Here is a 15,166-nt window from a genome sequence, read left to right on the forward strand (position 1 = left end):
GACTCGCGGCGGTAAACATTTAAATATGTTGTTGTGTTTTGGTAGAAATACCTCCTGCACAGCTTTCTTCACAGTGTCCAGTTCGCCCACCAACGCTCCGTCCAGCAGCAGCACCAGCGGGCTGAGTCGAGCTCGCCTCCCAGGACTCTTGCGATCCCTGGACTTGCGCAGAATCGTAGGATAGTTCTGGAGGAAAGAGCAGATGTAAACAGAACATCAGAACGAACAACAGTAACCCAACTGGTCCAAACCCTGAAACGTTCCTCACTTTGACTTCTGGCAGAACCACCCTGGACGTCTGAGGAGGTGGTAATGGAGGAGGTAGCGCAACGCTGTCCTCTCCATCCGAGGAGCTCCCGCTCTCACTTCTCTGCTCCCCTTTTTCGCGGTTCCCGTGGAAAAAATTGCTGATGGCGGATTTGTACTGGTTTCGCTGGTAATTTGAGGCCTTGTTCAAAGGCTGGGTCGGGTCCACGGAACCTCGCCTCTTCAGAGGACGGGGGATTTCTGCCCTGATGCGGAGCAGCTCCTCAGAGTCGGGGATCTCGTGGCTCCGGGCCTCAGGGGCCACAACTGGTTGCAGCCTGGTGGGGCTCAGGGGCCGCGGAGCAGGCGGCTCCACCTGCTCCACCTCTCCACCTCCCCCAGGTGTGGCAGGACTCTCTGAAGTCACCGGAGTGTAAAACCCACTGTCCAGACGCTCGATCTCTGCGTCTACGTCTCCTGAGTGCAGGACTGGAGACAAACAAACCACGTTTAAAATAAAACAGCTGAAACTAAATATTTTGGATCCAGATGTGAAACTTGTTTTACCGTCGCTGTACACAGCTGGCTGCCTCAGCTCAGGTGGATGTTGCTGAAGTTGGAAGGCAGGTTGGTGGAAGAATTCCTGCAGGATGGGGACAGGCGGTTGGTAAGGTGGAACGTCTCGGTCTCCCTCGAAAACCTCAGAGGGGTGGGTCGCCATGGCGCCGAAGTAGGGGTTCTGGAGGCGCAGGATGACGGAGAGCGGCAGGCCCCTCTGTTGGTGGTGCTGAGGGGCATTTGGAGGAACTGAAATGCGGGACATGGGCTGAGTGTAGTAAGCCGGGTTTTTCAAGTCCCGCGGGAACTGGGTTTGAGGAGAAACATCTGGTGGCACCGATATACGAGCGTTACGAGGCAGGGAACCGTAGGAACCCTGCTGGGGAAGCAGGTGATGCTCCTGGAAGTATGAAAAAAGAAAAAGAGATTTTTGTTAAAAGGTTGAATCCGTCCAGGAAGCACAAAACCACCGTACCACATGAGCAAGACCAAACATCAACATAAACGTTTGTAGCGCGACGCAACATTCTTCGTGACAGACTTGGTCCCAGTTTACACGGCACTGATTTTGAGTGAGACTGGATTTTCTGCTGCGGTTCAGCCGTTCATGTACGCGACAACAGCGCCCGTTTCCTCTGAAGCCAAAGCTTTTTGAATCCCGGTCTTAGAGTGAAAGTTTTTGGGACTCCCCCCACCTCTCGCAGACGTCGCTGGGAGCTCTACCTGCGGAGAGAGTGTGGTTTTTATGCACTTTTGGAAGCATTTTCTATCTGGCAACCCTGTCTGGCATGGAAACTACAGCAGGTTCACGTAAATGTGTATTTTTGTTTTATGTTGGTTCGCCACAGTAAACATTGAAAAACACTAATGTTTGTCGTTCAGGTGTGAACGAACTTTAACCTCGTGAAAAACATGTAGTTGTTAAGTGAACAAAGGAATTTCCACTTTTACCAACAGTCACACACTGGAGCAGTGACGTCTGGCAACTCCAGTATCCAACTTTAAAACTCTCCTTGTTGTTTAAGATCTTAATGTTGTGATGAAACGCAGACTACAGTGAAACCTGCAGTTTTCTGCTCGCCGTGAGGCAAAAACACTAAAAACCTCAAACCGTGTCCTAAACTTTAGCGAAAACACCTGGAGTTATACATTTTTTAAATTCTCCTGTGTTTGTATTGTCACCTGGATCGTCATAATAATCTTTTTCCTTTTCAGAAGCGCTCTGCCAAGTTTCATTTTTGACCATCAAAAGTGCAAAAAAGTGTTTTAAATGAAAATAAACTCTTCACAAGGTTCTTACGAGACAAAAACAAGACACAAGAGTACAGTACTTTATACACCTGTCAGTACACTATTGTACAACTATCTATAGTAATGGGCTGGACAAGCGAAGACCTTGACCTTTGACCTTGAAGCTGGTATGATGAAAAGTGGGTTAGGATTAGGGACAAGAGAAAGTTGTACATACATACGGATGGAGACTATACCACAGTACAATCGTCTGTTGGTGGACATATACTGTGATAAATACTAATATTTGTTCCCAGTTGACCGACATCTGAAGCTGAAGGGCTTGAGTGTTCAGGAACAAATGAGATGGTCTGAGGTACACAAATCCCATAAAACAAGTCAGCACGTGTCAAACGTGACCCACCTTTTTGGGACTCGAGGTCGGAGGAGGGCCATCGAGGTTGGATTCTCGCCAGTTGCTGTTTGGCACGAATGGACGCATCCACTCCGTCTCTGGGAGAACGGAGAAGAACGGCGTTGTAGAAAGGGAGAACATTTCCAGAAACATAAGACCAATGTAAGAGCAGAGAAATCGACCGACTGTCGTAGCTGTGATGAGGTTTCCTCTCGTAGGCCACGTCCAGATCGGACTCGTTCCACTTGTTGGGAGATTTTTGCTGTTTGCCGCCATCGTCTTCAGGTTTCACGGTGAAAGGAAAGGAAGCACGAGCAAAACATGTTTTTATTTACTGAGAAAACCCAAATGAATAAACTTAATTTAAACCTTTAAGTCTAGGATGAGAAGACCCTCTCACCAGGTGGTCCTGAGCCGTGGAAGTTTCGAGGAAGGGTGCTGGAATACGTCTGGTTGAAAGGCGAAGGAGAGGAGCTCTTGAAGGCCAGCGGAGACGGACCCTTGTCGTGTCGAGGGGACCGGAGGCCCATCAGGCTGCTGTCGCTCGGACTCAGCAGAGATGTTTGATGTGAAGCGGAGCGAGACGATTGGTCCAAACTTCCAGACTTCCGGCTCGGTGAATTAGTTCTCTCCTTGTAGCCGACGAAGCCCTGTGGATTCATGTCGTAGTAGGAGGGGGAATCGGACCGCGGAGAGACGGGCGCCTGCTGTATGAACGGGAAGCTGTCTGGTCCGGATCGTCTGTGAACCCGTGGTGACCGCGGGATCTTCGGGGATGAACGTGGACTGTTGGAGACAGCAGGTGGAGATGGAGCGTTTTTGCTGCTAGAGATGTTTGGGTCAATGGGATTAAAGAAAGTCTGAATCGGGGAGAAGGGTTTGAAGCTGCCGTTAGTGGACCTTCCCGAGGACAACGTGGAGCCGGACAGGCTGGGCGACCCATAGGGGATGACAGGCGGGGACGGGACGTTTCTGCTGCTGCTGCTGGAGATGCCAGAGTCAATGGGACTGTAATACGTCTGGTTGGAGGAGAAGGGCATGGAGCCGGAGCTGCCGTCAGTTCCTGAAGACAGCCTCGGACTGGAGGACCCGATGGACTGAGACTGGTTCCTGAAGGTATTTGAGCTGGTCTGAAGAGAAAAATACATCATGAAGGGACGATCTGACACTTTATTTTCAGAAGAACTGGACTGATGTCAAAATGTTTCATAAAACTACAAAAAGGTGGAAGAAAAAAAAAAAGAAGTTGTGAAACACCAAAAAAAAACGAACATCGTCATCATCATCAAAACTGATGAGGCTGTTGAGAAACCAGAGAGACAAGGAGAGATGAGGAGAGACGAGGAGAGACGAAGAGAGATGAGGAGAGACGAGGAGAGACGAAGAGACGAAGAGAGACGAGGAGAGACGAGGAGAGACGAGGAGTGACGAGGAGTGACGAGGAGTGACGAGGAAAGACAAAGAGAGACGAGAGATGAGAAGAGATGATAAGATATGAAGAGAGGAGAGATGAAGAGAAAAGACGAGAGACGAGAAGAGATGAGGAGAGACGAGGAGTGACGAGGAGAGACGAAGAGAGATGAGGAGTGACGAGGAGTGACGAGGAAAGACAAAGAGAGACGAGAGATGAGAAGATATGAAGAGAGGAGAGATGAAGAGAAAAGACGAGAGACGAGAAGAGATGAGGAGAGACGAGGAGTGACGAGGAGAGACGAGGAGAGACGAGGAGAGACGAAGAGAGACGAGGAGAGACGAGGAGAGACTAGGAGTGATGAGGAGAGACGAGGAGTGACGAAGAGTGACGAGGAGTGACGAGGAGAGACGAGGAGAGACGAGGAGAGACAAGAGAGACGAGGAGAGACGAGGAGAGACTAGGAGTGATGAGGAGAGACGAGGAGTGACGAGGAGTGACGAGGAGTGACGAGGAGAGACGAGGAGAGACGAGGAGACGAAGAGAGACGAGGAGAGACGAGGAGAGACTAGGAGTGATGAGGAGAGACGAGGAGTGACGAAGAGTGACGAGGAGTGATGAGGAGAGACGAAGAGTGACGAGGAGTGATGAGGAGAGACGAGGAGTGATGAGGAGAGACGAGGAGAGACGAGAGATGAGAAGAGATGAGAAGAGATGAGAAGATATGAAGAGAGGAGAGATGAAGAGAAAAGACGAGAGACGAGAAGAGATGAGGAGAGACGAGGAGTGATGAGGAGAGACGAGGAGAGACGAGGAGTGACGAGGAGAGACGAGGAGTGATGAGGAGAGACTAGGAGTGATGAGGAGAGACGAGGAGTGACGAAGAGTGTCGAGGAGTGATGAGGAGAGACGAGAGATGAGAAGATATGAAGAGATGAGAGACGAAGAGACAAAGACAGACGAGAGACTGCCCATAACAGAGGCACTAATGCACCCCCATAACATCAGAGAGGCAGGCTTTGAACTGCAAACTGATAACAGGTTGGATGATTCCTCTATCCTCAGATTTCACAGAGCAGTGACCCTTTGCCCATCTTTACTTCTGAAAAACACTTTTTATATTCCGTCTTTTTACCGACTTGTTGCTAATTAACCGAATTAGATGTGAAACGATCCTCCAGCTGTTTCCTCTTTTACAGCCTTTTGTTGCTACTGGAACAACTTGTCTGAGATGTGCTGGTGCCACAAAATTCAAAGTTAACCTAAACACCCCCAACCCCCACAAATAAAATACAATTTCTTAGTTTAAGTGTTTAATATGTTCCACTAAAAATAAAATATGCATTAAAATAAAAAAAAGGTATAAATCATTGCATTCCGTTTTGAGTTACATCTAACACGACGTACCAACTCTTTTAGAATTGGGAGGTGTAAATGAACAAGATTTGAAAAAACTGAATTACATTAAGCAAAACCAGAAGTGGTGGGGTTTGTTTTTAGTGCAATTTTTTAAACTTTATTATTTATTTATTATGTTTATTTATTACATTTCTTCAAATGTAATTCTGTTTTTTCAAACGTTGTTCATTGACACCTCACGGCCACCGTCCTCTTCTCTGTCTCAGTTGTTTTAAACAAACCCAACAATAACTTTCATCAGCGTTTGTAGCATTAATAAGACTTTTAACGTCTTATCTAAAGTGTGTTATTTCCCAACCAGGGCCGCCATGTTTAATAAACAGTCATTTTCTTTTATTTACTAGAAACCAGTTTCTCTTGAAACATGAAGGGCCACCCTGAGGCACGTATTAGCTTCAGAAATTAAGCAATGGGGAAGAAAGGTGCTTATTGTAAAAACCTGATGTTTTGAACATGCTGAAACAGGCGGCGTGCGAACAAACCGAGCTGAAGCTGCAGAAGGAGTCCGGCGGGCGCGTACCTGAGAGGCTGAAGGTTTGCTGGACGACGCCTCCTGCATCAGGGAGCTGAACTCCTTGGACAACTCGTCTGCCGTGGCCAGCGATGCGTTCAGGTCGTCGTTTATGGTCTGAACTGAGCCACAGAAACACAGAGGGGTCATCAAACACCGAGCCTCAGAGACGAGGGAAAGGTTTGTGGGAACTCACACAGCATGTTGCTGCCGAAGGAACTCTGCGCGCTCATGGCTGCGAGGAAGAACGTCTCAGCTCCTGGAGAAGACAAGCAGCACAGCCATTAGAAGGAGCCTCGTCTGCAGCTGATGAAAACTAACACTGATGATTAATGTTTTTATGGAGGTGAAGCCCAGGTTCAAAAACACCAAGATAAACTAGAAAAAAACAGCCTTTTCTATAAAATACAACTGCAGCATATGAGCGCTGAAAGACTCTAAATGTGAGGTTGTTTCTCTTAGAGGTCTTTATGAGAACAGTCATTTTAAACACCTTCATGACACGTTGTCCTGAAGATATTTAGCTTCCGTAAACAGATCACACAGATAATTTAATCAGAATCAGAATAAACTTTATTATCATTGCACCGAGATACAACGAGAACATGTACGTACAGTCGTCTGAAAGATGGGCGGAGTGCACGAAGCTGCAACTATAAAAGCGCGGCCCTTTTATTCTTAATCAGAATAATATTTTGCTTAGATGAGAAAAAGGGAAGGAAACATGAGGAGAGACTGTATAAATTAAATTGTTTTAGTCTAAATTTTATAAAAGATTTACAAACAGACTCTTTTACTCCCATAAACTTCCAAACACGTGTATAAAAAATACTTCTTGCATAGTGTCCGGCGCAGATTCTCATGACGGGGCTTTAAGCATGTAACTTTGAACATCTGTATAAACCTGTTTCGTGACTGTCTGTCCTACAAGTAAACTGGGTAAAAAAAAAAAACTCATTTTGTTGTGTGTGGCTCCTTTTAAGTAATAGATAATGCAAGGACATTTTTATCCAACACTTTGGTCCTTCGAGCCGGATAGTATACAAGTGTTTTTGTACACGCTTATCGGCACGACGACCCCGGCCTCTTATCGCACAGACTTGGAGGTGACCTTGGAATATAAGAGGAAAACAACTCTCTGAACTCAAACACATGGTTCAACATTAATTTAACATTAGCAGTGATAAACATCCATAAACCTTTACTAGAATTCCCCTGACATTTCTCATAAGGGAAGCTAAAAATATAATAAAAAATAAATAAAAAAAAACTTCTGGCATCTGGCTTTTATTCTTTCCTGCTTTATTAAAAGCAAACTTTACACTCGTTAGACAGTTTCTAGCTCAAACTGAAGGCGTTTGTGTCTTTCACTCCGTGTGCGTCTCTGCTGCAGGATTGATGCTAAATCCTAACAGAGGTCAAAGGTCAAACACTCAAACTTTCATAGTGTCTGAGCTCTTATTTTCTCTTTACATCTGGAAGTGAAGGGCTTTTGTCATCTCTCCTCTAAAAAGCACTTAAAACTTTACGCGGCCTTTAAGCAGATTAAACTTTTTTTTTTTCAAAATGACGTGATATTTTACAGTAATCTTCTAGTCGAGGCTTAATTTCTACTGTTTCTTTCTGCCTGCTTTAATAAGAGTGCAAACTTTAATTTCTCATACAGTTTATTTGTAAACGCGTCGGCATTTTGTCAGCGTGATTATTACAAACTTGAATCCTGAGAAAAAAGTGGTGGATGTTGTTTTTTCCGTGCAGTAGTTGTATCTAGCTAAAAAAGTTGAGGTTTGAAGCGAGCTGCGCTGCTGCTGGATTGTAACCTCGGGTTCAGCTCCTCTCGGCTCCGCTCCCAGCTCTGCCACCTCCTTCAGGCACTTAACAAAATAACTGGAATGCCTCCCGTGTCTAAACAAGACACCCTTGACTCGCCGGTGCTCTGATAAACAAGCTGGGTGGATGAGGGACAGAAGGCGACCTCCGTTTGTCTTCCTGTCTCATGTTGGACAGCTGTGTCTGTCTGACGGTCAGACAGGCGAAGCTGTGTGGTGTCGACTGCTCGTCTGAACCAGTTCTGATGAAAACGACAGCCCGGTCAGTGAAGACTTCAGCCGGCGGCCCGTGCAGATGCTCCTTCGTGTCCGCCAGACGGAGACATCTTCGGTATTTTCTGCAGGCGTGACGAAAAAACTGGAACAAACTGTTTCTGCAGCGGCTGTCAGGAGGAAAAACAGCCGAAGGTGAAATTCAGAACAGGTTCTTGTTTTCTGACTCGTTTGGAACGTTCAGAACCAACACCGCTCCGTCCCTTGACGTCAGGAGCCATTTTGTTTTTTTACTGAATACTTAATCTGAATGAAGCAGCTCTGCAGCCAGAAAGCCCATTACAGTACTCTGAAACTGGGTACTGGACTGAAGACGACCAAAATCAGCCGAAGGTCAAGAAGCAAAAAACAATTATGAAAACAGAATTTATTTAAAATGTGGAAGAAACAAAAAATATATATATTTCCTCCAACACTCCCGTGTGATGAAATACAGAAGAGTGCCGATGCTGAACGGCAGCTGAAATCAGCTGAACGGCAGCTGAAATCAGCTGAAATCTGTTCATAAAGCTAAAACTGAATTGACCATTAAAACATTTGCTAAAAGCTAAAATCGGTAAAACTGGAGATAAACAGTAAAATTTGGAAAAACATAGCTAAAATTTAGAATGATCAAACAGCAGCTAAAGCTAAAACCATCAAAACGGTAGCTAAAAGCTGAAGGGGGCTTAATAAGAATGAAATCGGCTTCAGGGCCTTTGCTCAAAGAGAACGATGTTTTTAAATGAGTTCATGATGAGATCTTAATGTTTTTCCTGGGGAGAAAATAATTACAAATAAAAGTTAAATATTTTAAAACGTATAAAAGTTATAAAAACGAAAAGTTCTCTCATCCTGTTCTTGAAGGAGCCGAAGGGTTTAATGCTTCTTCTTCTTTCGGCTTTTCCCTCTGCAGGGGTGTCCACAGCAAGTCATTCTCCTTCTCAATCTGTCCTCCCTCTGTCCTCACTCTGTCCTCACAGTCTTCTGTCTTCACTCTGTCCTCTGCATCCTCTGTCCTCTGCATCCTCTGTCCTCCCTCTGTCCTCACCGTCTTCCGTCTTCACTCTGTCCTCTGCATCCTCTGTCCTCACTCCATCTACCTCCATGTCCTCTCTAACTGCATCCATATGTCTCCTCTTTGTCTTTTTCCTGCAGCTGCATTTCTAACATCCTTCTACCAAAATACACACAGTGCCTCTTCTGGACGTGTCCAAACCACTGTCCCCTCCTCTGGACGTGTCCAAACCACTGTCCCCTCCTCTGGACCTGTCCAAACCACTGTCCCCTCCTCTGGACCTGTCCAAACCACTGTCCCCTCCTCTGGACCTGTCCAAACCACTGTCCCTCCTCTGGACGTGTCCAAACCATCTCAGTCTGAGCTCATTTAATCCTACAAGCACAAATCTGCGTAAGAAGTTTGAAAATAAATAAATAAATACATAAATAAATAAACAAATCTTTTGGAAGAAACAGGAAACAGGAAACCAACAAACGGCTTCACCCAGAAACAGAAAACATGAATAAAGTTTTATTTCTCTGTAAACTCTGCAGCTGTGACTTCAGTTTAATATTTGTTGTTTTTTTATTAGCCGCAGATTTTTTACCGGGTTGTTACGGTTGTTTGTTGCGCTCCTCAGCTGCAAATATAATTTTGTTTTGGTTTGTATTCCTGCTCCAGGTTCACTAATATTTGGACCTTTAATAACCCAGACCCCCCCACACACACACACACAGACTGCAGCCGAGCCCCTACCAAGAGCCGAAGGACAAAAAGCTTCGGTGTGTCGTTTCCGTCAGCCTCACATTCCTCACTGCTCCTCCCTGAGAGACGTTTCTCTAGAACCGTCTCTTTTCTGAGAGCAGACTCTCCGACGCCCAAAGTTCGGCCTTGAACTCCCCCAACCCTTCATCTGAACTCTGGTTTGTGTCGAGCAACGACCTTCGGCTGATGTTCCTGTTTCTGGATGAGTCTGGGTCCAAAAATACAAAAGCTGTTTCTGCACAGACATCAATCATCTGACCGACTGTGACTCCAGGTCAGCTCTAGCTGCTTCTTCTTCTCGGCCGTTTTCTCAACCAAACCTCAGATTTATCTCCTTCATGAATCCGTCTTCAGCTTTAAATCTCCTGGTTGCAGTTCAAGTCAAAGGTGAAGAAGAAAATAGCTAAAATCAGTAGAACACTAGCTAAAATAAGCAAAACTAGGTAAAAGACAAAAGTAGCAAAAGGTTAGGAAGACAAACTGTATCAAAAGACTAGCTAAAAGTAATAAAAGGCTAAAGATAGCAAAATAATTGCTGAAAATAAAACTGAAAGGTATTACAAAGCTTGCTAAAAAAATGAAGCTAGCCAAAAGCTAATAGTGGAAAAGTCTAGCTAAAAGTAACAAAACAGAATCTAACAGCTAAAGATAAATCTATCTGAAGGCCAAGTCTGGCAAAAAAGTAGCTAAAAGTAACCAAATGGTAGCTTAAAACATCAAAGGGCTCACTAAAAGCTAAAAGTAGTAAAACACTAGCTGTAACTTAATGGTTCTAGAAACCTAACTGAAGCTAGCAAAACTGTAGCCAAAAGTTCAAAGTAAATTAATTGTAGCTAAAGGAAACAAACGGCTAACTAAAAGCTAAAAAGTAGTAAATTGGTAGCTAAAAGTTTCAAACGGCTAGTTAAATTCTAAAAGTAGTAAAAACCTAAAGCTAATAGTATCAAAAGGCTAGCTGGAGGTAAAAGGTGTCAATAAATAGTAAAAAGCTAGCGAAAAGCTTTGCACAGCAAAAATTGTAGCTCAAAGCTAAAATTAGCCGAATGGAAGCTAAAAGGTAAAAATAGCAAAAAGGTCAGAGAAAAGCAGCAACAGAAGACAGAAACAGATTTTTAGGAAAACAACATTTTTAAAAGAATTGAATCGAGGAAACCTCTGAATTTCTACGGGGTAAATATTTGTAAATAAAAGTTAAAAAAGTTACAGCAATCACCTCCTGGATGAGCCAAATGTTTTGATATGTGAACAGCTAAAACAGCAGAAATGATTATAAAAGGATGGACAGCGGCCGACGCAGCATCGCCTCAGTTGTTAGGTCCAACAGGTTCCTCAGATTAAAATCTGGTCCACACTTTAAGTTCTGGGTTTTCCTGTTCGGCCAAGATGAAAAGATCAAACAGACGTGCGGGGGAAAGTGGAGACGCTCGGTGGGGAAACAGAGATTAGTGGATTATAGAGGATCATAACGAGCGTCTGCAGGGCGTGTCGGACTGCTCCGGTGCTTCTGGTCACATCCTTCAGATCACGGGTCCGGTCTCCACCGTGCCCCCCCCCGCAGGCATTCGTCACTTCCTGTTCCTCTCTCACGTCCTTCCTGACCTTTCTGCCCATTTCACAACTGGTTAACCAGCAGAGATTAAGAGCAAATCTGATCCCACCTCTGGGACGACGTGTTTTTGTTCTTTATTGTTCTCTGGAGGAACGTTCTCGTGCAAACAACAAGTCCGGTAAATTTAAACCAGAACACCAGTTTGACCTGAAGTCCAACAGCAGAATCCACTCGTGTGGAAATATTTGCACAGCTTCACCATCTTGTGATAAGAGACGTTTGAAAGTGTCTGTTGACGCTCCTGGATCCTGATCAAGGCTAATTTTACAAAAGCAGGAGGGACGTACTCAGGGAACTGGGTCACAGGGACCGGACTGAGACGGGCCCAAGGTTCTTATACCCAGAATCAAATGACAACAAAAAATATCTTGTAGATTGTGATTTTTGGAACCGAGCACGAAATAACTCATTTGAGCTGGTGCAGCTTTTCAAACATTTACGGTATTTTTGTATAGGTGGTGTGGCTTTTCTAGCTTCTATATTTATCATAAGGTGATGCGGCTTATGGCATTTACGGCAATTCTTTTAAGGAGGCGAAGCTTTAGTATTTACGGTACAGTAGTCCCTCGCTACATCGCGGTTTTTCATAATAAAATTGGACATGACACAATCGGCTGATTGATGGATGAGCCGCACGATCGGCATGGAATTTATTATTTAGCACCTGCTGCACCTTTGTGCAGCCCACACTGCAGGATAAACGTCATGCTGCAGCTGATCAGCTGTTCTTCCTGCAGATCAGAGAAGTGGGCGTGGCCAAGAGCGCTTGCAGGAGCCAAAGAGCAGCGGAGGCAGGGAGCTGAAATCATGACATTCTGTCTTTTAGAGCCTTTAGAGTTTAGAAACATTGTTTAGAATATTGCAAGAGTGTGGGAAGGGTTTAAAACACCTTAATATAAATAAATAACTAAATAAACTACTATTTACTACTTGTATTACTATCCCTACTTCGTGGTTTTCCACTTATCGCGGGTCTTCAGGGTACAGATCCCCCGCCATAAAAGAGGGACTACTGTACATCTTTTGATGAAGCATGGCTTTTCAAATATTTACGGTAATTATTTTAAAAGGAGGTGAAACTTTAGCATTTATGGTAATTCTTTTTATGCAGTGCGGCTTTTCAAGCACTTGAAAGTATTTTTTATGGGTGTGTATGTTCTAGCATTTACAGTATTTCTGTATAGGTGGTGCTGCTTTTTAGCATTTACAGCAATTTGTTTAAAGAGGTGAAACTTCAGTATTTATGGTATATCTTTTTAGGTTGCATTTGTTCTCATGCGTTCTATTATTAGGCGTTATAATGTGCTATTAAGTTCTAATAAGTGTGTTATATGTTGCAATTAGATGAACTGAATCCAGATGAACACAACGGCAGCTCAGCTGTTGTGAAATAACGAGACGGTGAATTGGTTCGGCAGACGCCATGAATAACTTCGACACTTTCTCCACCCAAAGTTTATTTTGCGACTGACACATCAGCCTGGTGGGTCACATTGTTCACGCACATTCATGACACGAGTGTCACGCTCAACAAACAACAGATCCAAAAACTCGTTTCTGCAAACGCACAAAAACCAAGAAAGGCTTAACATTTCCTGAAGGAATGCATGTCGCCCGCCGCCTTGAAGACCGTTGGTCATTTAATGATGCAAAGGAGTTGTGGTTGTTTCAGTCAGACTTTGTAAATGACCTGTTCGGGCTCAGACTACATGCTGGGAGCGACTCGCAGCTACTACCACACATCGGAGTGTTCCAACACGTTTGCGCCATCTTGAAATGTGCGACTCCAAATGTAAACGATCTGCCGGCGTACACTCACCGAGTTTCTTTAAAATTCATCCGGCGGTTCTCAGATATTGTGCTAACACAGTGAAACAAACGCATGTAGAGGTGGACGCACGACGAGCAGGGCGGAACGACGACTTCAGCACTTTCTCCGATAAATAAATCTCCACCCGAGTTCACTTCCTGTTCAGGGCAGCAACTGTCAAAAACGTCTTGCTCGACAAAAAGAGAGAAACCATTCGTGCAGAACACAAACGACGACGTCTAAGATGTTTCTACTGATGCAGCCGACCCGCCTTTGACCCAGCACCACGTCGGCGACCCGCTTCGCCTCCGCAGACGGTTCAGACGTGTGACTCAGGAATCTGTCAGAACCCAGCAACATTTGTAATCACCTCACGGGCCCAAAGCGAAGCCAGGAGGGAGCGCACGGGGCCAACGTGAGCCATCTGCGTTAGCCTGCATGCTCCCACACGTTTAAAGACGCCGGCCCGGTCGGAGATGTTCTGGTGGAGTCATCGTGGTTTTATTGGAACAGGTCGCAGCAAGCGCACCTTTACAATGCAGCCCAGCTGGTTTTCATGCTGTCGATGGAGAGGAAAGAAGCTGGAAACCTTTAATTTGATGTGGCTCAACAAAAACAAACAGCTGAAGTTAAAAGAGTTTTACTAAAAATAAAAAAATAAACTTTGACATCGGAGGTAAAACATTAAAGAATGAATATGCGAACGACGACAGCAGGTTCTGTCTGCTTTGATACAACATACATTGGTCTTGATTGACAGTTTTTGAATCTAAACTTTTACAGAAAAAGGTGAATCCATTGAACTCTGACGTTTGGATCGTTCACCGAGAAAATTTAAAAAAACGGCCTCAAGAGGCAAAAGTGACAGATTTTTGAGAAAACCTGAAAAACTTCTGACTTTTTAACAACTGACGCGACGAAGAAGAAACTCCAGCGGTGTTTGAGTCCCAGGTTTGGGTTGTGGTCATCAAACATAGGGGGGCTTACAATTAGAAATAAATCAGCCAATATTCACTTTTTATGCAAAATGTCAATTATTCATTAAAATACGTACTTTATTGACTTCCTGAGTGTAACTAGTGATAATTACCTGTACACACCTGAAGCAGCAGGTGCTGCAGCCAGCAGTGATTTACAAACATCCAAGTTCTTATGAAGGTTGTTAAACACGTTTATTTAAAGGTAAGGACTACTGATGCATTTGGTTCAATACAAATCAGACCAACATTTCTTTAAAAACTGGTCGAGCTACACCTGAAAGCTTCAAGGTGAGGACAAACTGTACTTGTTGCAAGAAACGAAAAATAAATTCCATTAAAATGGCCAAACAGATGTTGATGATCAAACAGTTGTTGATGATCAAACAGATGTTGCGGCACCTCAATCTGAGCCTCTGCTGCTGTTCTGTGGGTGGAATGTGAGGAACCCCTGATTTAAATCACTGATCCAGGAGGCTGAACAATAAAATCACTCCAAAGGTTCAGTTTTCCATAAAGCGCACGGAGTTTGTTCCTGTGGTTGGAAACTCCGGCTCAGCTGGAAAACTGATTCTTTCAGGAGGCCCCACCTCAACGATCCAGGAAACAAGAAATCCGCACAAGAGACAATGAAACCCCAACTAATTAAAAATCGCGGAATAAGAATAAAAAGAGTCCTGCGTCTTTCCGTCGACGCTCTCGTGCTTTTGTGCGCAAAGTGCGCACTTCTCCGTGGGAAAGGAAAACTTTTCTCACCTCACAAACGTCCCGAACTTTCTCCTGTTTTCTTCCAGACTCGAGGATTAAAGCCGAGCTCGGGTCAGAACCCGATCCAGAACCTGGTCCTGGTCTTCCTGGACTCGGGCTGTTCAGCCTCGTCTCGTCGCTGCGTCGGTTCTGATCTTCCCGAGTTAATGATCCGAGTCCGCACACTGATTCTGGACCCACGAGTCCAGGATCGGACCCGAATCCTTCATGTCCTCTGGCAGACTACAGACCCGCAGTCCGAGAGCTACTGAACGCACCGGAAACGCTGCAGAGCCACCGGAAATGCTGCGGACTCAGGTGAGTCGTTTACAAGATGCGCCGCGTGAACAGCTCGAGAACCGGATTCATTTAGAGCTCGATTCAGAT

At 44.8% G+C, this 15,166-nt stretch overlaps 1 protein-coding gene across 1 annotated transcript in view; it reads right to left on the minus strand.

Moving 5' to 3' along the window:
• The window catches only part of ppp1r13l (protein phosphatase 1, regulatory subunit 13 like), a 39,580-nt gene extending 24,531 nt beyond the window's left edge, over positions 1 to 15,049 (minus strand). Inside the window, exons 1-9 of the mRNA XM_037677942.1 lie at positions 14,789 to 15,049; positions 5,987 to 6,049; positions 5,800 to 5,912; positions 2,850 to 3,579; positions 2,636 to 2,728; positions 2,459 to 2,547; positions 814 to 1,204; positions 269 to 735; positions 52 to 186 (exon numbers count right to left, since the gene is read on the minus strand). Of these exons, the coding sequence (XP_037533870.1) occupies positions 52 to 186; positions 269 to 735; positions 814 to 1,204; positions 2,459 to 2,547; positions 2,636 to 2,728; positions 2,850 to 3,579; positions 5,800 to 5,912; positions 5,987 to 6,023 (2,055 nt within the window). The 5' untranslated portion in view covers positions 6,024 to 6,049; positions 14,789 to 15,049. The remainder of the gene's footprint in view (positions 1 to 51; positions 187 to 268; positions 736 to 813; positions 1,205 to 2,458; positions 2,548 to 2,635; positions 2,729 to 2,849; positions 3,580 to 5,799; positions 5,913 to 5,986; positions 6,050 to 14,788) is intronic.
• Positions 15,050 to 15,166: the final 117 nt, after the last annotated feature.

This window comes from Nematolebias whitei, chromosome 6, assembly GCF_014905685.2.
Source record: "Nematolebias whitei isolate Nwh7 chromosome 6, NemWhi1, whole genome shotgun sequence".
Lineage (NCBI taxonomy): Eukaryota > Metazoa > Chordata > Actinopteri > Cyprinodontiformes > Rivulidae > Nematolebias > Nematolebias whitei.